The sequence below is a fragment of the Sciurus carolinensis genome, chromosome 6, assembly GCF_902686445.1.
Source record: "Sciurus carolinensis chromosome 6, mSciCar1.2, whole genome shotgun sequence".
Lineage (NCBI taxonomy): Eukaryota > Metazoa > Chordata > Mammalia > Rodentia > Sciuridae > Sciurus > Sciurus carolinensis.
Window position 1 is genome coordinate 14,402,792 of NC_062218.1, and position 26,124 is coordinate 14,428,915.

At 49.1% G+C, this 26,124-nt stretch overlaps 1 protein-coding gene and 1 long non-coding RNA gene across 4 annotated transcripts in view; one reads left to right on the forward strand and one right to left on the reverse strand.

Moving 5' to 3' along the window:
- Retreg1 (reticulophagy regulator 1) overlaps positions 1 to 26,124 on the reverse strand; it is a 124,603-nt gene that overhangs the window by 45,719 nt on the left and 52,760 nt on the right. Inside the window, exon 1 of one of the 2 annotated variants that reach the window (XM_047555508.1) lies at positions 11,087 to 11,118. The exons of the other annotated variant lie outside the window; for it this stretch is intronic. Coding sequence (XP_047411464.1) covers positions 11,087 to 11,103 — 17 coding nt within the window. The 5' untranslated portion in view covers positions 11,104 to 11,118. Of the gene's footprint in view, positions 1 to 11,086; positions 11,119 to 26,124 lie in introns of those variants that run through there. 2 annotated transcript variants of the gene reach the window in all.
- LOC124986777 (uncharacterized) lies at positions 20,881 to 24,718 on the forward strand. 2 transcript variants are annotated; one of them, XR_007109088.1, is made up of 3 exons: positions 20,881 to 21,162; positions 21,260 to 21,368; positions 22,682 to 24,718. It is a non-coding gene; the product is annotated as an uncharacterized LOC124986777 (long non-coding RNA). The 2 variants fall into 2 exon arrangements; XR_007109089.1 differs by having other exon boundaries at positions 20,881 to 21,059.

The window sequence follows — 26,124 nt, forward strand, 5'->3', positions numbered from 1 at the left end:
GCTCTCAGCACTCTTAGTGTGGCTCCCCTACCCTGGCCTGACCCTGTCCACCCTCCACTTCTGAGTGCCAAACAAATCACAGGACATCCAGTCCCCTCTGAGTCTCCCACCCAGCATCAACGCCAGGCAAGAGGCAATACCTGGTGGAACCCAGAAGTCAGGTGAGCGGACATAACAGGACGACAATGTCTGTGCCCCGTGTGCATCCCTCTCTATGAACACGACATGGACATGTGTGCGCCCCTCAGCACTGTGTTCCGTGCCCACAGAATTGAGCGGTGTGGGAAGTCATTCTTATCTAGCAGAATCAGGCAGTTCCCTGTCTAGCTCCCTAAGAGAACGGCTCCCCTAACCCTACCCCATCCTGTCCATCACAGAAGCAGCTCCTCCCCGCGTCTTGCCCCCTTTACCTGAGTATTATAAATAAGAGAGAATTGGGCCACTTGTTGTTAGAGGCCAGAGCTGGTATGACCAGACCCGTCATGCCCCCTTCTCATTTAAAAGAAGTATTGGCTCTTGTGAGTTTATTGAGTAGGTAAATTTGGGGGCTAATTGAGTGATATACAGCCAACATCCTCCTCCATAAGTTAACCCTTTCCTCATCCACATGGGACATGGCTGAGCTGCCCCACAGAGCGGTGTGAACTATTTCTGGCATGTTCTCATGAAAGCCATGAATGACAAGCTGCCACTTGCCCCTCACCTTAATGCACTCTCTAAGACATAAACTGTGTCCATATTTCCCTTCCATACATGCCATTAGTCCTTACCTTTCATGTTTCTTTCCTATTTTGAGTATTAGAGGAAGTCCAGGGTTTAAAAATAGAAACCAGACTTGGCTTCTTTACGTGCACCTACTTTTAGCATCAAACCATGGCAACGTCATACACACAGTACATCATAAATTTTCATGGTGGATTCACACTGCCAGAAGCCACTTTTGACCCGCTTATTTATAACCAATGTGAATTTTTTCTATCCAACTTGATTTTATATTACATTTAATGAGACAGTGATATCACCGACCATGCTCCAAACTGTAGAGGGTGGTGATCTGTTGAAGACTCCTCCTGACACCACTCTTGGGCCCATCACAGCAGTTAAAATGTAAACATCGCCTCAGTCCTAAATATAAGTGGGAAGAAAGGGACATGCTGTGTCAGGAGCTCTAAGAGACCAGAAAACAAAGTGTGTCCACACCATCTGTGACAGATACGTGAGGGGGACACCATGTTTACAGATGTCCTCCAGGATGATTGGTGTCCTTCTCCCCACAAGAAAGTACAACTGGCCTCATGTGAGGAGACAGACCAGGAGGCCCAATCAGCAAGGAGAACCGGCTGCTCCTAGGTTCTTCACAACAGCACAAGCACAAACCCTAAAGGCAAAGCAAGGCTCACCTTGGGTGGCTCAGCTGAGGAACAGGCATAAGCAGGTGAGGCGGCACCTTCTGCAGCCCACTGAGAGGTCAGGTCCGTGGGCTCCCAGGTGGGCATGGCAGCCATTTACGTAAAAGCTGGAAACCGGAGTCTGAGAAAACACTGGGTTCCTAGGGGTTTGGGACTCCTCAGGGAAAAGGGACGAACAGGACTCGTACACAGAGATAGTCACTGAAGGAACTAGCTCATGGAATTGAGAAGGCGGGCAAGACTGCAGGCAACAGGGAGACCAGCGAGCTGGAAATTCCAGCAGAAGGTGCAGTCTTGAGTCAGAGGCTGCCTAGAGACAGAATTCCTTCTCCAAGGGACCTCGGTCTTCACTCTAAAGACCTTCAGTTGACTAGAGAAAGCCCACCTACATAATGGAGGGTAACCTACATTACTCAAAGTCTACTGATAAGTTAATCACATCTGAAAAATATGCTCATTCTGACAGGTGTTTGGTCAAAGGAGTCAGGCACCACGGCCTGGCTGAGTTGACACATGGAGTCAGCCATCACACCAGGGTGGTCTCCCCATGTTCACGGAGGGACACTGCTGTGGGTTTCAAATGGATCGAGGAGATTCTGAATTGGTTTCGTTTGTTTATTTGTTTTTTCCGCATTCCCAATGCTGGGGACTCGAACCCAGGCCTCCAGCATGAGAGGCAGGCACTCTACGTGATGGGCTATATCGCCAGCACGGATCGAGGAGATTCTGAACAAACGCAGTTTCTGTTTCTGAGAAAAATCAATGAAAGTTGCCCTGCGGGCACACTGTTGAGCAGACAAGAAAACAAGCCCCACTTATTCATCACATATTTCCTGGGGGCGTACTCCGTGCAGATCCCACACAACATAACAGGCATCGGTGGCCTGGGTTACAAGGAGGGACAAAAGCAAGAAGGAGGCTTACAGACCCCATTCTCGAAGGCTCCTACCTGCATTACCTGGGAATATGTGGAACCCAGGGGAGATGTTCCAGGAATAACTATAAAGGCCCTGAGTTATAAGTGAAATTGGCATATTCCAGAAACAGAGTCTAGGAACCATTAAAGGTCTACTATTTTAATTTTAATCTGCTTAGCAAACACATGTCAGTTACTGGAAATCAGACACTGATCTGATGCTTCTTTGTATATTAAACCCATTTAACCATCAGTTTCGACCCTGCCAGAAAGGGACCATTATTGCCGCCACATTGGGCTGGGCAATGTGCCTCCAGGTCCCCCTGGGGGAACGAAGGAGTTGCTCCTCTAGTTGCAGGAAGCCTGCCGGGACAGCTCACAGCTTCAGCCCTCTTTGGGTACCAGATGGGCTAAAGGAAACTGCCTCTTCTGAAGTCACGCCTCCGTCCTGGGCCAGCCAGCGACTGATGAGCACAGGGGTGCAAAAGCCAGGCTTCCATGCCCCACCTGGGGACAACTCTGCAGGGCTGTCCCAGCTCCAGGGCTCCCTGTGTGTCACTGGAGGCCAGTGCAGAGAAGGTGTCACAACTCAACTCTCGCCTCTGTCCAGGGCTGCTTCCTTCTCCTCCCCGACCTGAAGTGACAAGGCACTCCTCACTACAGTGATTCATCTCCAGCTCAGAATCTGCTTCCTGGGGTCCTTAGAGCCACAAAGCACAGGAGCTCTGGCCCAGGCCCCAAGATCAAAGAGCCAGCCGATAACTGTGGGAGATGGGATTTGAAGCCAGGCCAGCTGGCTTCAGGGTGGAAACCTGGTTTATTGGGCTGTTTGGAATTCATTTCATCTTGTGGATCTGAACTTAAAGCAGTTTTTCTGCTTTTGTTTTACTTAAAAGTATCCCTCAAAAAACAATACAACTGCACATCTGTGACCTTACAAAATGTGTCATGTAGCAGGGCTGTACATTCCATTTACTTTGAATCAGACAGCACTGGGGAAGAAAGAAAGGCAGAAATGGCATCAATCAATGCTAGTCTGGGAGCCCTTAGATGTCACAGAGGCTACCTGAGAGAAGTGGTGTTAATAATAATTAAAAAGTAAAAAATTTTATTACATATTTCATAATTATTGGAGATATAAACTTGCAATTTAAAAGGCTAAGTGAATAAAGAAGATTTTAAAAATTTCCTCAAAAAGTAATATATGACTGCATGACCAATGTGATCCTACAATATGTACAATCAGAAAAATGAGAAATTATACTCCATTTATGTATGATTTATCAAAATGCATAAATGCACTCTACTGTCACATATAACTAATTAGAACAAAAAAATTAACAAAAACTATATTCTATAAAAATAATACAGTGTGTGCCTGTATGAATACGTGACAACAAATCCCACCATTATGCATAATTATAATGTACTAACAAAATGGGGGAAAAGTAACATAGTAAGTGGTCATGTGGTGATGACTGACTGAGCAAAATACTTTATAGCTCAGTACAATTTTTAATGACTCTGATTTTTTTAAAGTGCTCTATTCACAACTTAACAGTGAAGACAATTTTTTCTGGAAAATGTGTTAATACTCAAAAAGTGGCCCGACTCCCAATGAACCTGGCATAAAAGGATAAAAGGAACAGCAGAATTTTAAAACTAACATGTAAATAAGGTGTGTTTTTATATAAACACAGCTAAATTAGCAGACAACGATCTTGGAGAACAACGAGTATGAACGGAATTGTGACTTCTCCATTCCTATTTCTGGAAGCCTGTACACTCACAGTGGTCACAGCTTCTCCTAGATTATGGCAACAGAAAGATCTAAGGGGACAATCATGTCATGTTCACAGTCACCTGTGTGTAGATCCTGCCATGGATCCAGAGATTGAAAAGTTTTCTGGAAAGGGCCAGAGAGGAAGCGCATCCAGTGTGCGGCCAGGCGATCTCTGTCACAGAGACCAGCTCTGCTCCAGAGCACAAGGGCAGCCACAGGGGACAGGTCCCAGCCTGTGCCCACGCTCCACACATACCTCCCACCAACTTAAAGTGCGCATTGCCCTTCTAGAAACTGATTTTTAAGATGCGTCTGGAAGGAACTATGTATCTTAAATGTGTTCACATGTTGACATCTGATTCAGTATTATCGCTATCCCACCGAGACCCCCGGGGTTATCCTGCACCATCTTTCACCAGCAGGCTGAACCCTGGTGTAAATCAAGCATCTGGGTGTCAAGGTCCCAGCCATACAGCTATTTCTTTTCCATGTTGTTAGGATAGTAATTCAGTTAGGTCCTATTACTAAGAATGGAGATGAACTCTATCATTCTTTTCTTTTGCATGTTTTATTTTCAAAATTTTCCGCACCTATGGATTCCTGTTGTAAGCAGATAAGATCTACAAGCAAAGAACAAAATCTGATATTCTATCTTTAAAGATCAACACATGGAAACAAAGCTGGGATGTCACACTTGGGCATCCTGCTGTGGGTTGTACTTTGTTATAGAGACCATTTAATATGAAAATACTTATCGGACAGCTCACTGGTACATCATTTCCAAAACGGCAGCTGACGAGAAAATAACTTATAGCTGTGTTTCCTAGACCCAGAGGGTTTGTGTTTTACTGCATTGGCTGAGTCTCCGGAAAAGATTGCCTCTTGAATTAGCAGCTTGACTTTGCTGTCCAGATAAATATTGTGTTGCTAGGACTGAAATTGCCCTGCCACGTGGGTCACCCTGTCGTATAATTAGCTCCTTATCATATCAGGTGCAGATCAAAGGAGCAGCACTTGCTGTTAATGTGGTAATTCAACAAATCAGAAATGCTGTTTGCAAGTATTGGCATCTGATTTATGATCCTCTCCGCCCCACAGAAGGTACACTGTGGTTGTTTTGCATCACTGTTCAACAGCAAGCTTCACCAGGTGTCAACCGACCATTTGGGTATTTGATTCTTAGCTCTCTTGGCCAGTTTGGCTAATTCTTTTCATGTCCTTAAACACATCTTCCCGCCTGTGTCAGCCAAAGCAGCACAGAAAGGGTAGAGCATGAAATTTAACTCCTGGTGTCGCTTTGGTACATAAATACTGTGCTCAGGTTCTCCCTATCCGGGTGTGTCCTACGGGGGTCGCAGGCTACTTTTCAGCTTGTTTCAAGGAGAGAGAGAGTTAAATCCAAGTCAGCCTGATGCAGCCTGATGCAGCCTGAGTGAGTCCAAAGAGCTGTGCCCTCCACCCTCCTTATCATATTAATGTCCCCCACACCAGGAGGTCGGTTACGGCAGCCCACTTTCCCTGTCTGTGCTCTTGTCCCTCCCTCCCTGGTGTGGGCCCTCACGAACGTCCCCACGCTCATCTCCACGGACCACCGCTAAGGGGCAGCGCCTCTGGCATGCAGTCTTCTCACTGTGTGGGCACAGTGCACACGTCTCAGCATACCAGGTTAACCCCAGAGCTGGCCAGCCTCCATTCTGATGCGGGCTCTACTACCTACTGGCTCTGTGATCTTGCAGAGGCTACTTAACCTCTCTGAGACTGTTTCTTCACCAGTAAAATGGTGATGACTACACTTCATATAGTTGTTCTGAAGACAAATGTATGTAAAGTAGATTGAGTATAGGATTGAATCAGACTGAGTATACAGAAGGCAGAATGCAATCATACGCAAAACACAGACCGGGACGTGGCATACTGACTGTCCTACTTTAACCAATACCCAAGAGATGAAGAGAATGAACCTCCTGTTTTCCTTTTTGCTGTTTCCTATCACAATGATCTTTCCTTTCTCTGACTTCCTTCAGATTATTTCATTTTTAGTGGCTCCCTCCTGCTGGCCAAGTGTCCCCTGGATGACAATGACAACAGCAGCTAAGGTGCTCTCACCAGGTCCTAAGTTCTCCATGTTGTTTCACACAATCCTCACAATGACTCGAGGGCCGTGTTCCTACCCGCTTCACAGACAAGGACACTGAGGGCGAGAGAGGCAGAGCAGCTAGTCCAAGGTCGCAGGGCTTGTGAATGGCTGAGCCAGGGCTCTTCTATTTCTTGTGACTCACCCATGGTTAGAGCACATCTCTCCACTTGCCACAGAGGCTTATTAATGACACTGGTTAAGTGAGAGACTCACTCAGAGCAACGAGTTCGTGGCCTGTCACAGGCCAGCAGCAGGGGGCAAAGATTAGAAACCCGGGGCGCCACCCAGCTGGAGTCTGGTGGGGAACAGACAGATCGACCATCAATCCCAAAGCACAGAGCTCCAGGCCAGCAGAGCAGGGCCAGCAGAGGGACAGGGAAATGTGCAGACTGAGCACGGACAGCCTTGGAGGGGTGAGGTCGCCCAGGAAGGGGATGGCAAAGGAGGCACTAGGCTCCAGGGGGGAGCACGCCAGGTGGAAGCAAGACAGCCCGCAGCACGTCTGAGGACCTGATGGGGGCGGAGAGAGCTGATAGGCGCTCGGGAGGGCCCAGGCACCACGCCTTCAGCAGCAGAGTCCTGTAGCCATGCTGTGGGTTCAGGGTACCCTCTCTTTCATGGCCCAGGCAGCAAGCGAACCAATTAGGAAGGACGTGTGTCTCTTCTTCTCACGGCCAAGCTCCTTTACACCAGCATTAGTTAGATGGGGCCCAAGAACAGGTCAAGCCACCTGGGGCTCTGCCCCCCACCCCAGGCAAGGCACTCAGGGGGCCAGGAAGGAGGCAACGGGTCCAGGATCTCCTTGGCCTTGGAAATCCTCCTCGAATAACAGCGCGGGAAGCACACATGGGAGTAAAATGACATTTCCTCACACCCAACGCAGATTCAACATCTTAACCGCTCAGACCAAAAGTCTAATCACGACCCCATCCTCCCATCTCCAGGAGAGGTGCACATGTCATACGGGGAGGAAATCAGAAAGGCATAAGCCTAAGCCTTTCTCAAGTGATGTCAGGAATGGAGAACCTTCTGTGGTGACCAGCAGAGGTTCCACAGGGAGCTGGTGCCTAAATGGATTCCTTTAAGCCTACTTTTCTCATTAGCAATTTCTAACTCAAAGTGTGACCAGGACTCATCTGGCTGGAAGGGCCCAGGCTGTGAGCTTCTGCCCCTGCTTCCAGGGAGACGGGAAGTGGGCTCCACTTCTGTTTTGGAAAGGCATGGATTCAAGTCAAAGAAGCCCCTTGCAGGCAAGTCCTTCAGAAGAGCTGGGCAGTCCCCTACACTCACTGACATACAGCCAACATTCTGTCCCCAAACCCTCGGGGCACCTGAGCACGTTCAGAGGAGCTGGGACTCACATTTGTGAGAACCGCATCATCTGCACAGTCTCAAGCGACTGGCTGGTTTGAGCATGTAAGCAAGCCAGAAGAGGAGCGCCCCAAGGCCGGTGACCTGCAGCCGGAGGGCTCCCCACTCGTCCGGCCTCAGTGCAGAGTGAGGCTGTTAGAGCCACGCAGAGGTGAGACTGCCATCCTTCCGGCCCGAGTAATTAGGTCGTAATGTGTGACTCAATCAGAAGGGGACCCTATTTTACAAATATGCTAAGAGTAGAAGCCCCTCAGAATTATTTTCTGTGCCACTGATTGCTACTACAATAACATATCCCTGCCAAACTTCAGGAGGAAATGTCTTCGACTACCATTTTGCTTCTTTAAATGATGGTCTCTTTTGCAGGAGCCAGATCAATCATTGATTTGATTATTTTTATGGAGCACTTATTACGTGCCAGGCACTGTGATAGGCCCTAGATACTCGGGGGTGGTTGGAAGAGACATGCTCCCTACTCATGGACTCCAGAGGTGTTGAAGCTGGACATGAAACAAGTGAAGACATGAATAAATACATAAAGACCCATTTTGTTAGGAGCGATGAGAAGCTGCTATGAGAAGCTAGAATCCTAATAAGGCAGATTAAAGCCAGAATGCCTAGATCAATTTTCTTTTTTTCTTATCCTCTCTCAAATCTAGTTTATATTTTTCATCGTATATTTGACAAATATACAAATCTATTTTCAGGTGACTATTTGGTTGGGGTCAGTCCTTGTGAGATCAGAATGATGCCAAGTACAGAACGCACCCCACACACAGGAGCTGTGGCCATTGGGTGCACACTGCATTGGGTCGACACAAGAGCTTGCCACGTGCATCTGCCTGGGGAACAACTCACAAGAACACACAGAGCAAGAATTCGATGAGTTCTTTTATCTCTTTTGTAGCTCACCTCCCTCCCTAGAAAGAGGGTGTTTAAGTCCCACCCACTTCACCTGTCTTGCAGGTGCTAGGGAGACTGATCAGAATTTTCAAGTCAGCTTTCACCAAAGAAGAAACCTGCCTATTTCCAGAGGTGGCCTGAAGCTAGACAGCCCTCCAATTAACTCCCTGGAACAAGCTCTGCCAGAATGCCCTGAAGTTGAATGGTATTGATAAAAATCCTAATTTAACTCCTTTATGTCTACAAATACCAAGATTCTAATTACTCACGGTGACACAAGAGTGACAAGGATTAGGAGCATAAGTGGGTCACCTCACAAAACATGAACTGCCAACCTGGTTCACCTCCTGGACCCAAACTTACCACATGTCAAAACATGTTTTTAATTCCTTTCTCAAGGAGCCACCAAGAGCCACAAGAACACAGAACAAACACCTAGCTCCCATTTCATTTTCTGAACACTCTGACATTTATTCTCTGGTCCCATCCAATAGGAAATCGCAACTCCACAGATGTGAATGGGAAATCACAAATCGTGGTGGGCTGATACAGCTGCTTGCCAAAAGACTGGAAATCAGTGCAAGGTGCCATGACGCCAAAGTCAAGGGATGCCTGACCAAACGGAAAGTTTCCACGAACTTATGAGCTCCCAAGTTCATCTCATGCTCTTGCCTCATGGGAACAGACTGGCAGACTAAAATACTGTCTTTCTAACAGGGATCTGCTTGAGGACCATCAGAGGCAGACTCTGAGTGGGGAAGAGCAAACTCAAAGGCCAAGGATGAGCTCTTTGCTGTACCTCAGGCCACCATAGTTGGCAAAAGCTACTGTCCTCGTCCATTTTATTTTGCTTAACAAAAACCTGAGACCAGGCAATTTATAAAGAAGAGGAGTGTACTTGGCTTTTGGTCCTGGAGGTGGTTAAGTCCAAGAGCACAGCACGGAATCTGGTGAGGGCCTACTGGCTGCGTCGTAACACGGCAGAGGGCATCCCACTGCCACACAGAGCAAGAGTCTGCTCTAGCGTGGGTTTCACTTCCTCTTCCTATAATGCCACTAATGCCATCATAAAGGTCCCACCCTCATGACCTCATCCAGCCCTAAGTATCTCCCCAAAGCCCCACCTCCAAATGCCATAAACACACAGTTCGGGATTACATTTCCAACACATGAACTTTCGGTAAACACATTCCAACCATAACAGCTCCCACTGGCAAGGGGGTTAAGTAAAAGGTCCCCTCCCTAATCTCCCCCTGATTGGTTGGGGCCCATGTCAATCCCACCCCTCTGTCCCACCCTTTACCACAACAAGAGTCTGTGTGAACGAGCTGCCCGTTCACAGAATCCCCACCAAGGGCCAGGCACTGTGCCCACCACGCTACAGGCTTCTGTGTGCTTCATGCTTCCCCAGACCTGATTTAAACACCACGTACCACACATTAAAAGGGAAGAAATGGGGCTTTGAGGCCCAGGGTCAGGTATACGTTGGGAGAGAGCTGGGCTGAACCCTGCCTGGGCCTCAGAGGCCATCCTGTTATTGACTGCTCTCTGAAAGGGAGGACCAGGCACCTGGGGCTCAGCGAGTCACCTGCGGAGACACCGTCACATGTGCAAGGGCAGGAGGCGGAAGTGGTCTGTGTGTGCTGGGTAGACTTGGCCATGGATCAAGGGCTTTAGTGTTTTAGAGGGAAAAGGATGATGTGAGGCAGAGATCTGGGTGGCAGGAGGGTCTGCCCCAGCAGGACACCAGCCCACACCTGGGGCCCACGTTCACAGCCTACAGAGGCGACCCTGCCGGGGCTACTCTCCCATCCTGCATCAGGGTCCACAGCTTCCAGAGCAAACATCAGGCACACGAAGCCCACATCACGCAAGAAATCTCAGTCATCGAGTCCACTCCAGAACCACACAATGCGAGTGGGGGAAGAACTAGGCTATCCACAGCCAGGTCCACGGCCTGGAAGCGAGAGGTAAAGGACATTGCCAGGCAGGTCCCAGATCGGAACGTGTAGGTCCCAGATCGGAACGTGCGGTGAACCCTGAGCCCTGGAGAAAAGCAGAAACTTGACCCCTCCACCCCCACCCACCTCGACCGAGTGAGGAGCAGATGGCGCCTGGCTCTGACCGCGAGGACCAGGTGCCAGCCTCAGGGGAACAAGTGAAGAGACGCTGGGGACAGGAGGAGCCCGAGATGTGACCACTCCCGGCAGCTGCAGGCTTAGTGCTGGCTCCTGGCTCCTGTGGAGTCCTGCTGTCAGCGTGGAAGCAGCTTCAGATCAGGGCTCTTCACGGCTCAAGGACCACAGACGACGATAACGGGCTCACTAAAGTGCACCCAAGGCACACGCACCAGACGCTGTGTTAAACGCCACTCACCCGTGACCTCCAGTCCTCCCCAGAGCTCAGGGAGGGCGCTTCTCATCCCTGCCTCTCAGCACAACCACAGACCTTCTGAGACACGGAGACCTCACCGGCCAGCCACAGACAAGCTCAGAATCGCAAGGAGCAAAGGACTCGGACTCGAAATAAATCTGAGCGCTGGTCCTAAGAACCCACTACACTCTCACCTTCTATTCCCAGACATTTCAGAGGTGGCGGCCGTCACCTTTGTAGACACAGCTCACACATCACTAAGGAGTTTCAAAGAGCTCTGCCTCAGAGGCCATTCCCTACAAAGGGCCAGGGTGTTTCATTTCTAAGTGACTGGGGACATCCGTCAAGAGGGGTACGGGGAGGAAGGAGACCTGCTAGAACGAGCCCCAAGGAAATAAACAAGCTATTTTGCTTCTGCGCTCACGTGCTCCCCCCGCCCATGCCAGCAGGGAGAGTCCTGGGCCTTCGGTGATTAATCAGCTGATGGGCTGGGAAACACACCCTGAATGTCATCAGAGTCCAGGCATTCGCACCAGGAATCCAGAAATAAGCTGTCACCAAAGGGACATGTGCCCTCTGGAAATAATTTCCAGAACATGTTTCATAATCCAGGGCTGGGGACCCGGCGAGCCAGGAGACGAGGAAAGGTCAGAAGGCAGGCAGCGCTGCTCCAGCCTGGCCAGCGCGGGGCGCGGTCCCGCCCACTCCCCTCCCGCCTCTCCCTGCCTGCTGTCACGTCCAAAGCCTCAGAGCCCCTTCCCACGGAGGGTCCGGGCATCGGGTCCTGCCATGACCTCGACACCCGCAGGCAGGTCTCCCGCCCTGGCAGCCGTGGTCACGGCTTCCTCCCCTTTCCCTGGAGCATGTGTTTAGTAACTGTCAAAAATTAATGAGTAGTTTATTCACCAGACATTTCGATGTCAAATAATCACTGGTACCCAATTCTCCATTTATCCAATGCAACTGAGCTGAATGACATGATTTAAAATAACGTTTAAAGGAATGCAGCCTCTCTCCTAGTGAGACTTTGTCCTCCCTTTGGGATTGACCCCCCGGGGGGCACTTTACCACTGAGCCACATCTCAGCCCTTTTCATTTGCATTATTTAGAGACAGGGTCTCACTGAGTGGCTTAGTGCCTTGCTAAGTTGCTGAGGCTGGCTTTGAACTTGAAATCCTCCTGCCTCAGCCTCCTGAGCCACTGGGATCACAGGTGTGCCCCTGTGCCCGACTCCTACCTCCTGGTGTCTGCTGCTCTGGGCCCACTTTCTGTGGGAAAGCTGAATCCCCAGCTCGCTCTGTCCTTTGAAAGCTGCTTCAGTGGGATCCCGACTTCCTTCCTCTTTTCAAGCTTCTCTCTCTACATGGACCTTACGTCTCACAGGAGAACCGCCGACCTTCCTCTCCTCACTTCAGTCTGTCAGCGCTCAACTCTCCTCTTTCCTCAGGTCTCCCCGTCACCTGCTGCTGAGCCAGAAGCTCTGGGCCTGACCTCAAGGCTCTGAGTACCTTATGCCTCATTCACACCCAATTGAGTTGCTTCTTCTGCCACATCTCCCCAGTGCCTTCTCAAACTCTGGTTACTTCCTCATTTAAACTTCAATCCATGAGGATCCCAAACGGACTCCTACTGTAGAGATGCGACGCAGGCTTCTGCCGACTGCCTTCCCAAAGCCTGCACAGGGGACTCCCTCCGGCTCTCCATCCTCACCCTCCAGGCAGGGAATTCCACGAGCATAAACCCTTTGAGTTGACAGAGCAGTTTTGGATATGATCATATTCATCCCCCAAGTGATCAGAAAATAGATCTGGGGTCCAGCTGCTTTCCCAAGGCCTCGCGTCGGGCAGACGCTGTTAAGCCCGGAGCCTATCCCCCGCCGGGCAGCTTAGGTCTCTCCAAGTCTCCTCCCTAACCACGGGCGGCAAGCCGTTTTCCCACTGCTCAGGTCTCTTCGCCTTCTGCCGTCTCTGACCAGAAAAACTCCTCAGGCCCTGCCTCCAACGGCGCCCCTGCAGGAGGTGCGCAGGGCGGCCCCGAGTCTGAAGTGAAGAAAAAGATGGTGGACTGGTGAGAATTTTAAAATCTCTTACTTGAGGCTGAAAAGGTGACGTCTGTGCAGAATGAGGGACTGTGGAAGGCAAATCGATCAATAAATAACTCCTTACACAAAAAATTAAATAAAGTCATGCAGCCTCATTGTAGAAAATGGGAATGGCGTTTTAAATGAAGTGATTAAGAATTTTTTTTTTTTGGTACTAGGGATTAAACCCACTTAACCACAGAGCTAAATCCCCAGCCCTTTTTACTTAGAGACAGGGTTTCACTGAGTTGCTCAGGGCCTCCCTAAGTTGCTGAGGCTGGCTCTGAACTCTCAATTCTCCCGCCTCAGCCTCCCGAGTCACGGGGATTACAGGCGTGCACCACCACACCCGGCTGAACTGATTAAGAAATCTTGAACACATTCAAATCACCTTTTAAAGGTAAGGCTTATGATTATCACATTTATATTTCGGAGTGCTCTTTGTTTAGGACACAGGATTCAGTCAACGAGAAGAATACACACACTCCACCTTTATCAAAAGCTGTTCTTTGGGGGGTTTGGTTTTTGTTGGAGTTCATACTGGGGACTGAACACAGGGCCGGGTGTATGCTAGGTGAGCGCTCTGCCACTGAGCTACACTCCACCCTTTTGAAATATTTTTTTTTGATGAGGATCTAGGAGTCCAAAACGCATTTCTTACATTAAGCCTGGATCTGCCAACTCAAAATCAACAGAAAGACTGGCATTTCAATGGCACTTTTGCTTTCTGTGCCAATGGTCCCCTGCTAGGGATGCGTGTGCAGATTTCTTGTGCGCAGTCAGCTATCTTACTAGCCTTCTTACTGAGCACAGTCATCAATAAAGTCAATGAGAAGGAGAGGGCGCTGCCTACGCAGAGAAGGCTGAGGCCTGCCTGGGAGCACAGGGTGACGAGCGGGGTAGCGTTACTGTCACGTGGAAGCAGCCCCCTGAGCAGGTGCAGACCCAAGCTAAGTAACGAGTCACTTCTACACAGAGTCAATGAGCACAGCAAGGCCTTTCAGACAGAGCCTCCGGCCCTACAAAGACCCAAACAGGAAACCACACGTCCCTCTCACAACAACCACAGGCCTCTGAGCACCTGGGCACAGCCCAAACAGGACGGGGATGCACAGCACACTGTGACCACATTTGCTGGCTGGTTGGCTTGTCCCATGTGTCTTTCCGCCACACATCTATGTAACCATGGGTGCTGGGGAGGAAAGCATTTGTCCTGTGGGTAATTCAGACCAACTAAGGGGTAAGCAAGGTCTCAGTCAACAGACCAACAAGCATTATCTGCTGGAGAGACCCCAGGTGAACAGCAGCTTGGTCCCTGCACTGTCCTCAGAGCCCACAGGCACATGCAGACATGACTGACACGCACACTTGTTTTTTATTTTTTATTTTTTGCAGTTCTGGGGGTTGAACCCAGGGCCTCAAGCATGACGGACAAGTGCTTTGTCACTGAGCTGTACCCCAGCCCTCGATCACATTTTTAAATATTTAGTGCTACCGTCTGAATGATGACATGCCCCAAAATTCGTACGCTGGATTACAACATACACTATCACATGTGACAGTATTAAGAGGCACGACCTCTGGGAAGTGATTAAATCACAAGGCCTCCGCCCTCACAAATGGGATTAGTGCCCCTATAAAAGATGTTGCAGGGAGCCGCCTTGCCCTTTCCCATGAGGACACAGCAAGACGTCACCGTCTGTGAGGGATAAGCCCTCAGCAGACACTAAATCTGCACCTTGATCTTAGGTTCCCTGTCTCCAAAACTGAACAATAAATTCCTGTTGGGCTGGGGAGATAGCTCAGTTGGTAAAGAGCTTGCCTTACAAGCACAGGGCCCTGGGTTCAATCCCCAGCACTGCAAAATAAATAAATAAATAAATAAATAAATAAATAAATAAATAAATAAATAAATTCCTCTTGTTTATAAATCGCCCAGGTTAAGGTATTTTGTTATATCAACCCAAGTAGATTAAGAAAGTTACCTAAAACAAACTGCCTCACTATCACTCTTGACTTTGCCCCTTAGGAACAGTCTAAAGAGTGTCCAAGTTTAAAAATAAAAACTAACCTATATACCTAAATCAGCCTGATTTTCATTACTATAACAAAATGCCTGAAGATGGATATTATTATTTTAGAAAGGAATTCATTTAACTAACAGTTTGGGAAGCTGAAGTCCAAGATGGCAGGCCTTTGGTTCTGCCCCTGGTGAGAGCCCAGCAGCTGAGGGTTTCATGAGCAGAGCACATGGAGGAAGGAGCGACCACAGTGCCAGGCAGGCAGCCAGAGGAGAAAGGGAGGGACCTGGCTTGCCTGTTTTACAACAACGCTCTCCCAGGAGGACTAACCAAGGGTTCTCTTGAGAACCACCTTGATCGCTTGCCAGGCCAGCGCCCCAGCCACCTCTCCCTACGCCTGCCTCTTAAAGGCCCCACACCACACTGAGGACCCAGCCTCTAGCACATCTGAAGACAAACCACATCCATTCCACAGAGGTGCCTGTGGTGGAAAGCAGCAACCAAAAGAGGGCTCAAGAGACTCGGGCGGCGACCGTGCAACTCAGCTCCCGCCTCAGTGTCCAGGAGTCACTCAGGGCCGAGGCAGAACCCTGTGGAGTTTGCAAAGTAACAGCTCTGCTGAGAAGAATCCACAAGGGAAACCGTGTCCATTTAAAGCGTAAGAGCTGATGCATTTCCCACGGTGACACTCTGAACTCGCTACCACCAGCAAGACACAAACGACTCCAAGGTCTCGGCCCACCTGCCCTACCGGGGGCCCTGAGCCCACCTCTCCCTCCAGAAGGGCAACCACAGCTCGGCTTTCCAGGGAGAAAACCAACTGCTCAGAAACAAAAAGTAATTTTTGATGTAGTGACAAATGAAACAACAGAAAGGAATCTCTCAACATAATCATGCTGAGTGAAAGAAGCCGGGCAAAACCCTGTTACGTGATTCTGTTCATATAAAAAATTTAGTGCAAACTTATTTATGGAGAGAAAGTAGATCAGCCTCGCCTTGAAAGGAGGCAAAGGGCTTGGTTTTTGTTTTTATGACAAAACAAGAAGGCCACTCTGTTTGGATCCTGAACATCCCCCAAATGCTCACCTCTGGAGACTGGTCCCTGGCTCACAGAGGGGGTGGGAGCTTCGGGAAGCGGGGCCTAGGGAAGGAAGTTAGGTCGTGGGGACGAGGCCTTGAAGGGGCTATTGGGACCCCAGCCTCTCCCTTTCTCTCTCTCTGCTTCCCGGCTGCCATGAGGTGAGCAGTCTCCTCTACCACGTACCCTCACCAGGATGGACTCTGCTACCACAAGTCCAAAGCAGCAAGGCCAAGTCACCATGGACTGAAACCTCTGAAACAGTGAGCCAAAACAAACTTTTCCTCCTTACAAGCCATTGACCTCAGCTGTTTTGTCACAGCAATAGAAAGCTAACACAGTAACCCAGCCACATCAATGTTTCTAGCAGCTCAATTCACAATAGCTAGATTGTGGAACTAACCTAGATGCCCTTCAACAGATGAATGGATAAAGAAACTGTGGTATATATACACAATGGAATGTTATTCAGCCATAAAAAATAATAATATTATGGCATTTGCAGATAAATGGATGGAATTGGAGAATATCATGTAAGTGAAATAAGACAATCCCACAAAACCAAAGGCCAAATGTTTTCCCTGATAAGTGGATGATGATATGTAATGGGGAGGTGGGGTGGGGGTAAGAGAAAAATGGAGGAACTTTAGGTTAAATAGAGAGAAATAAGAGATAGGGGGATATGAAAAATGGTGGAATGAGACAGACATCATTACCCTACGCACATGTATGATTACATGAATGGTGTGAATCTACATCGTGCACAACCACAGAAACGAAATCATGCATCCCATCTGTGTACAATGAATCAAAATGTAGTCTATAAAAAATTTAAAAAGAGAAAAAAAAGAAACTTTTCCCAGCTGGATGTGGTGGCACACACCTGTAATCCCAGCAGCTTGGGAGGCTGAGGCAGGGGGATCTCAAGTTCAAAGTCAGCCTCAGCAACTCCGCGAGGCCCTAAGCAACTTAGTGAGACTCTGTCTCTAAATAAAAAAATTTTAAAAGGGGCTGGAAATTAGCTCAGTGTTAAGCACCTCTGAGTTCAATCTCTGGTCCTCACCCCACAAAAAAAAGACGAAAGAAATGTCTCCCTAACTCAGGGCTATGAAAACTTTCTCCTGTTTTCTTCTAGAAGTTTTATAGATTTTGTTTACATATTTACATGCCTATGTTTCCTGCTGAGCTAATTCATGTATATAAGTGTGAATTAAAGTTCATATTTTCACAAATGGACATTTAATCTTTCTAGCACTATTATTCAAAAAGTCCATCTTTCTTTCGCTGATCTGACTGTGGACCTTTGCCAAAAGTCAGCTGTCATGGACCTGTGGGTCTCCTTCCAGACAGCCCAGCCCATGACCCACCTCTGCGGTCTTCTCCCCACTGTGCTCAGAGGCCTACTTGCTTGGTTCAGCCGGTAAGGATGCAGAGGCCTAGAGGGTTGCGTTGATTACTCCAAGTTCAGGGTTTACCTCCTCGTTGCTACATCAGCTACCGAAACTTAATTCTCTTACAGGTAAGGAGAAATTTACACCAAGAAAAAAATAGTTAATATGACAGATCGACAGTCTTGCTAAAATACAGCCTCATTTTGTCATGAAAACAAGATTTAAGCCTATTTAATATAAGTTTTTAACAGCAAACCCACGTCAGTCACAAAAACTCTACCTTGACTCTCCAGCATCTGGGGAGTCCCAGGGTCAGGACTCACTCCCTCCCAGCTGAAGTCCCAGGAGCTTCACCCGCTGCTAATCTCCCACTACGCATGGCGACACCCACACGCCACTTGCTTCCTCCTCACAGGTGTGTGATGGAAACATTTGAGGTTCTTGATTTAAATTCCTAACAATACCTTTATTTTCTGAAATATTATTTAAGGAGCTATGTCCTGGGGGGTGGGCGGGCGGGAGAATGGAACACGTGCTACCCGCCGGCCCTGCAGTAGGAGCATCGAGGCCCAGGCCTCTGTCAGTGGAGAGGAGACCGAGGAGCGCGAAGGCCTTCCTGTCACTCTGGCACGCCTCCGACACTGAGCTGCGCTGCCCTGTCTGATAATCCCTGCTGGTGGCCGTCTTCAGGATGGACTGGGTCATGCGCAAAGCACCAGGCACAGTGCCCAACAGGTGCGAGGCTCCCAAGGGGACAGTTGCTTGAGTTCTTCATTCTCCTCCTCATCATCGCCCTCCTTCCCCTCCCCTGTGGCCCCTCGCTGGGCTTCAAGTTTCCGGTCATCTTCCACAGATTCCTGGGGAGGTTTAAACAGCTCCTGATCCTGATAACTTCCAGGTCCCAGGTCCCTGCATTTCCTGCTTAGGGCTTGTAGGAGACGTCCTGAGTCCAAATAATAAATCCTCCTGGGCTGGGGACATAGCTCAGTTGGTAGAGTGCTCGCCTTGCAAGCACAAGGCCCTGGGTTCAAACCCCAGCACAGCAAATAAATAAATAAATAAATAAAAAATAGCTCCTCCTTCACTCGTGCTAGGTGGAGGGGATTCCCGGGTGGTGCTACCTCAGGGGCTTCCGAGGACAGACAGGTAAATGAGCCCTCGGACTCTGGTTCCATCGGCCAGCTGTGCCTCTCCCAGCAGCTGGGGAAGGACCCTGGTCCAAACGCAGCACTGAGCTATGACAGGAGGCAGCTCGGGTGGGGGGTGAGCTGGAGACCCCCCTTCCCAATGGGAGACCCTGAACAAGTCCACCCTGCCCCCTAAGTGGTGGCATACAAGATGGAAACCCTCAGGAGCTTCCCTTGGGAAGCAAGTTCCTCGGGTGTGTCCGTTTGTCCACGGCACAGATCCTGAAGTCGCGTTCTTGAGATAAACCTTCGACATCTGAAAAGAGGCAAGTCGCTAGAGGCAACTAGTGTGCTTTTCCAGTTTCGTGATTGTTAACAGGTGATGGAAAATGGGAAGGAGACAAGGTGACAATCCAATACCAATAAAAATGAATGCCAGACTCCGGGTCTGAAGAACTCATCAATGACTACGAAATACATGTGGCGGCCTCCTCCCGTCAGCCCGCGGCCGACCTTTCTGTCAAAATTATCATTTCCATGAGCAAATGGAGTCAGTCTAAATATAACCATGGCCCTTGCTCCCCCCAGGCCTGAAGCACCAATGAGAACTGGTTCTGATGATGTCATGCTGCCAGCTATCTTTATCCTGGGGACACAGGCTCTCTACGGGGAGCAAACAGCAGCGACTCTCTTTAGAACAGTTTGAAGGTGAATTCACAGGGTGTCGGCTGAGCCCCACGGTGTGCAGCTGCCTCCTTCTCCCCTCACCGGCTTCTGACACCTTCTCCCTGTGCTCTGACATCGAGGGGAAGGGAAGACATCGGACGCCATGAGGCACCGTGCCGCGTGTCCTGCAGGGTCCGTCCCTTGTCCGGCAGGCGTTGAATAAAATGTTGAGAGATTAAAGCCACTGGCTCAAGTGCCCACAAGGAAGGTGGCCCCCAAATGGAAGAAGGAATCCAAAACAGCAGCTCCGCCAGAGACCAGCGGGATGACCATGGGAAGGGTCACTTCCCTTTCTCTATTCACTGCCCCAAAGACGACATTTACAAAGTGCTTTATCCCCTGACAAATACCTCGAAAAATCCAAGTGAAGATCTGCAGAGTCAGGCCCGAGATAAAAGCCGCTTCACCGGGACTGGGGTGTAGCTCAGCTGGTAGAGAGCCAATCCCCAGCACCACACACACACACCCTTTCACCGAGGGAGAACACGGACTGCTGAAGAGCCCCGGAACAGAAATCGGGGAACCCCGTGCCCACACTCACTTTCAACTCCCCTCCTGCAGAGCCCTGAACCACTGGCTCTTACCCTCTGCTCAATATCACGAGTGGTACCACCAACGGGAATTTTACAATCCAAAACCAAAAAATGACTCAAGTTTTAGTAGGATCATTTATGCCCCGTGTGTGAGTGTGTGTCTTCCAAGTTAATGTGCACAGTGGGGCCCTTCTAGAAATATAAAGCTATGTGACGTCCTCCAAGTCACACTGCGTTGACATTCCCAAAGTCCTTATCTTCTGACTATACAAACACATACAAATGCATCATTAGGATGTCAAACTTGCCAACGATTTTATATTCCAAAATTATTAATGGGTAAAATTGTTCTGGTTTGAAAGAGAGAAAAATAATAACATTGAGAAAATTCCTTAAAATTAGTGTTGGATAAAACTATAATCATGGCAAAAAATTCAAGTGATACCTGGAAAAAAAAAGGGGCGGGGGGTCAGAAAAAAGGTAATTAAAGCAGCTATTTCAGAAGATAAGTGGAGGGTATGCAGGAGTGGCGGTGTGCACCTGTTGTCCCTGATAGCAGGGAGGCCAAGGCAAGAGGATCATCTGGGCTCAGGAGTTTGAGGCTAGCCTGGGCAACATGGCAAGACCTGTTTCAAAAGAACCCATCAATCAATCAGTAGGGAGACTGGACTCAGCAGTTTATATCCTCTAATTGAAAATATGTATATATACACACACAGTTTAAAAAAAACTACTCTGAAGAGCTCTGCAAGGCAGTGAATGCAGAATAAAAACCCAAATAATGGTAATGAAAAATAATCCCATTTAATAATGTTTAAAAATCAATGCCGGGTTAAATTACGAGGCACAAGTCTTTACTGTGATGTCTGTCACCCCACGGTGACACGGTGGCCTCATAATGCACACAGATGGATCTTCCCCTCCTTGGCCAGGGGCCTGGCCATGTGACCTACTTTGGCAGACTGGATATGAACCAGTAGGGCTTGAAAGACTGGCCCTGAGCTCCTGCGCTCCTCTGCTCCTCCTGCCTTTGCCCTTGAGAACGCTGTGCCTCAGGTGGCCTCTGGTCAAGGGAGGGAGGCTGCAAGGTGTAGGCCGGCTGGACGCGAGACAGACAGAGCCCAGCCCCGCCTAAACCAGCTGACCCAGCCGGCCCCAGACGCAGAGCAAGAAATGAATGCACACTTAATGCCACAGAGACCTGAGCTTTGGTAACACAGCAACATCAGAGTGTCCTTGGGCAACAAAGGAAAAAATATGGAAAACGAGGGGGTCAAGATATTTTGCGCAGATTCACACTGTGGACCTCGCCAAGTCCGTGTGCGGGAAAGGGGGGAGGCATTCCTGGGCGTGGAATGTCTGTGCCTGTCCCCACTGCATTTGGACGCAGGCAACTTGTGTGATTTCACAGGCTCACAGCTGGAGGAACTTCCCTGAGGATGAACCCTGCCTGGAGTCTCACCCACATCTGACTTAGATGAGCCTCTCAGCCTTGGACTTCTGAGTTGGTGCTAGAAGGAGTTAAGTCTTGGGATCTGTGGGCAGGTTGGGGGGCGGGGTAGGGAATGAATGCACTTTGCATGTGAGAAGTCATGAATCTGGGAGCCAGGGACAGAGCGCTATGGTTTCAATGTGTCCCCCACCCAAAGTGCACGTGCTGGAAATCTAATCCTCCTGCCTTCATGAGAGGATTAGTGTTGGCTGTCCCTCCTGCGTGGGTCAATGTCACCACCGAGAGAGGGTTTGTTGTAAACGTGAGCACACTTCTCCCCAGCACGCTTGCCCTGGCTCTCCATGAGATGCCTTCCATTATGCAGTAGGGAGGCCAGAGGCCCACAGCAGAGGCTGAGCAGATGTGGGCACCCTGCTCTGGGGCTTCCTACTCTACAGAACCACGAGCCAAATAAACTTATTGTTGTTTACAAATTACCTGGTGTTGTGGTTTGGACCTTAGTGTCCCCAAAGGTCCACATGGTAAAGGCTTGGTTGCCAGCCTGTGGTGCTACTGAAAGGTGTGAAGGGGTCTAGCAGAAGGAAGTCAACAGGGCTGCCCTTGAAGGGGATATGGAGTCCCAGGTTCCCTGCCCTGCCCCTCTTGGCTTCCCACTGCCATGACATGACCAGCCTTCTTGGCCACTACTCCTGCCATATGGACTATTCTGCCACAGACCCAAAGCCACAGGTCAAGTACGAACTGAAACCTTTGAAACTATGACCCAAAATAAATCTTTCCTCCTCATGAGTTGATTTTCTCAGGTACTTTATAACAGCAATGGAAAGTGAACTAACACCCAGCACCAGGTATTTTGTTACAGCAACAGAAGCAGACCAACACGAGTCATTTTCCTGTTTTGTCTGGATTCTCTCCTCCTATAATGTGAATGAAGAACCATAATCTCTCAGGCTCCAGGGTTGATCAGGATTGGTTAATGGCTCTGACTTTGATATTGTCTTGGTGTTTGGGGACTTGGCTTTGTGACCCACACTTCCCACCCAGCACCTACCACAAAGTTAAACCCAAGTTAGTAGTTAAAAAGTTATTTTCCAAAGGTATGAGAATATAAATGAGCAAAGGTAGTAGGAGATTGGACTTGGCTAAGTCCTCTAAAGTCCAAACTGAAGTATCTACAACAACCCTTGAAATATCTCCATAGTTCAGGGATCCCAGAGCTCAATAGTAATAGGCAGGGGCAAGTGTCTGAAAGAATTTGAAAGAACTTTTCCTCTTTATATCTAAGGGATTCATGAAACACTGAAACTATTAAACCAAAGACATTAGCAAACAATGCCTTCTCCAAGTCTTTATGATTTTGTCTCATTTGGTCTCTTCCAGGGGCTTGAATTGCCTATAGCTTCATCTGGTTCTGATTCTGCATTTCTGTGAGTTATATTAACTCAACCCGGTTCCTCCACTTACCCCCTTTACTGAATTCCAAAGGGGGAAATGGAATTTCCTCTGCGGAGAGAGAAGAGTGCTATGGGACGAACGTCTGCACCCCCAAACTCTCGTGTGGAAGTCCCCACCCAATGACAGCGTCTGGAGGCGAGGCCTTGGGAGACCAGAGGGTTCGGATGAGATCGCAGCTGGAGCCCTCCATGATGGGCCTGTGTGCTTACAAGGGGATGAAGGGTCAGCCACCTGCGTCTGCGAGGCTGGGTGCAAGAGGAAAGCAGCCCTCTGAGCCAGGAAGAGGGCCCTCCACAGAGCCAGCCGTGCTGGTGCCCACCCCAGACTTCCAGCCTCCAGGCCTGGGAGAAGCAGCCACAGCCCCGGGAGAATCCCAGGCCAGGAGGCCACGGAAGGGGCAGGGGGCCCCAGCCCTGCCACGGCTTGAACTCCCTTGCTTACAAGAACGCAGCTTTGCTTCCAGCCCAGAAGTAAGGAGGCGGAATCTGGAGGAAGCGCTCTCTCCAGAACGCAGCCTTTCTGCGCCCGAGTCGGTGGTCAGTCTCCCGTGCTGACCAGCATGGGAAAATCAATTATTACAAGTCACTCGTCCTCCTCCTACAGGAGAAGCAGAGACAAGCGGACAGGCGCATCAACCAGAGAGCACTCAGCCTCAAGCCAGATCACGCCACCCACCCATCCGGCAAGCGGGAAGGGCCCGGCTCCATCCCTGTGTATCTGAGAAGGACAGTCTCCTCCATTCCAGTTTCATGAGGGCCCGGGATGGCCCTGTTTTCAGTCCCAAATCAGTTTCAGGCCTGTTTCTCAATTTAAAAATACAAATTGAGTCTTCATTTTGAAATTCTCTCAGTTTCTGACTCTCCATTATAGATCTCGAGCATGGCGCATCCAATTAAAAGCCCCTCAAAGCGAGATGATTTCTTTCCAGCTTACCCCCCACCCTGGGCCGAGGGTATCTAAATGTGCAATTGACCAAAATAAACAGCTCCATTTCTGAATTGAGAATGTCAGCTTCATCAGCCTGGGGAGACACAGCGTCTTCTTTCTACAGCAGATGACTCCTGAGTCACGGTTGAAAATATCCTCACTCGTTTCAATAAAGGTAATGATTTCAACTGATTTAAAACTAAGTCCCGTATCAAGGAAAAGATTTTTGGTGTATTTTCTGTGGAAGTAAAAATACTATTCAAAATCTAAAGCCTGTGGTTCAGGAGAAATTAAATATTGAAAGTGCTCTTTGGGCTTTAAATGACACGAGATGTTTCTGAATGTTATAGTTTAAAAATACTCTCTAAGAATACAAGCCAAATGACTGCAGGATTATAAGTTCCCTCTCCCAGTTGTTCAGGTATTAAAAGCAGGCACGAGTAAGAATAGCCTTCAGAAGAACTAATAAACAGCCAGGAGCGCTCCCGCCCCACGGACCTGCCCTCTCACCACAGCCCTCCGCCTAACAGCACCGACCTGTCCTCTCTAGAAAGATAAATCAAAAACAAAAACATGACTCTGACGACGGGTGGAGGGCACATTCTTGGGTTCTTCCCTTGGAAGCAACACCCTGGCTGCAGAGGGGCCTGGTAGTGCCTGGAATTCAACTTCCCCAGTGGGTGCTCGGCCGGGCTCAGTCCCCACCTACCTTCCGCTCCCAGTAGAGACTGATGGCTGATGAACAAAGCACTGCCCTGCCCAGCCCACCTCCCCCAAGACGAAGCCTGTCCCAGGGCCAGAGCTGCCTCTCCCTGCAGGCCCTGCGGCTCACGTCTTCTCCTTCACCCAAGTGGTCACATCTCTCCATTTTGAGAACAAAACCCAATAAGATAAAACCCAGCTGCACACAATTCACATTAGCCAAAGGATGGAAATAACGTAAATGTCCATTGACTGATGGACGTTTAGTGTGTGTCAAGACAGTGGAATAGTATTCAGCCATGAAAAGGATTGAAGTATCAAGAAGAGCTATGATATGGGGGAACTCTGAACTCACTGTGCGAAGTGAAGGAAGCCAGACACATTTAAGAACATGCAATCCATTTATATGAAGTATTAAGAAGAAGGCAAGTCCACAGAGGGACGCAGACTGGTTGCCAGGAGCTGATGGCGGAAGGGGAAAGAGAAACGACTGTGCATGGTCATGGGATTTTCTGGATAGGGATGTTCTGGAACAGGACAGGGATGATGGCAGCACAACATTGAACCAGGCTAAGTTTCACTCAAGGTAAATCTTACATTATGTATGTTTTATCAAAGTAAAAGAAAAAAAAAAATCAAGCAACAGCAAAAGACCCAAGTCTGCACTCGTTCACCACCATATCTTCCAGTTTCTACTTCATATTTTCTCCCTCCATTTTCTCATCCTTAGGTCCCTAATTTTGTTTTTTTCATTCCTGAAGGCCTCTTCTCCTCCCCACCCCCACGCACGTCCAGGAGTGGTCTCCAGGTCTTCTAGATGCTCGGGGAGAGTGTGTCCTTGCCTGTCCATCTCGTAGAGCCCCCTGCGTTCCCCATCTGTGCGACCCTTCCTCTCTTCCAAGCCCACACCTAGGCTTCCCTCCTCTCTGATCTGCCCCTCACTCTGCCCCCCATGCTGGGGTTGAACCAGGCCTTGGGCATGCAAGTCAAGTGCTCTCCCACTCAGCTCCACCCCAGCCCTCTACTTCTCTCTTCAAAGGAGGGAGTCGGTCCCCCGGAAAGCCTGGATCATTTCCCTGCCCCCAAACCTTGGCTACTCACACCACAGGCTCCTTCTGTCCTGTAAAGCGGCAGAGTCACAGGGTCTGGGAGGAAGAATATGGACCTATTTGTTGAGGAAAGTGGGTGTTTACCGAGTCTATGCCAAACACTTCAAATTCCTGAAAACACACGACGGCAGAACTGGATCTGTACGCTTTTCTAACAAGGAGAGACCTTTGCCATCAAAACTTAACAGACTCACCAATACATGTACCTAAGATCACGAGCACGCGTACCTAAGACCACATACAAATAAAGCTATTTTCTGACCATCATGATTTAAGGGTAGAGTCTGGGCAGGGGAGGGCGGGGGTAGAAATCCATGAATTTTCATTCATTTCCACGACAGGAAAACACCAAGTCAAGGACCAAGGATGGAAGGAAAGATTCTTGAGAACACACAATAAACAACACTCAAAAGATTTTATACGACCCTGGACAGAAACAAGCAGTCAAAGGGTCAGGAACTCAAAGTGGCACTGAGTTCTCCGGAGCATCGCAAATCATTAGCTCACTTCTAAACCTGGGAGCTCGGCCCTTTGTCACTGATTTACGCCATTCTTTCGTGAATTTCCCCCCTCACCATCTTTCTTTCTCTCCAATGATGGATCCTATCACTTAGTCCCTTTTTCTTTCAC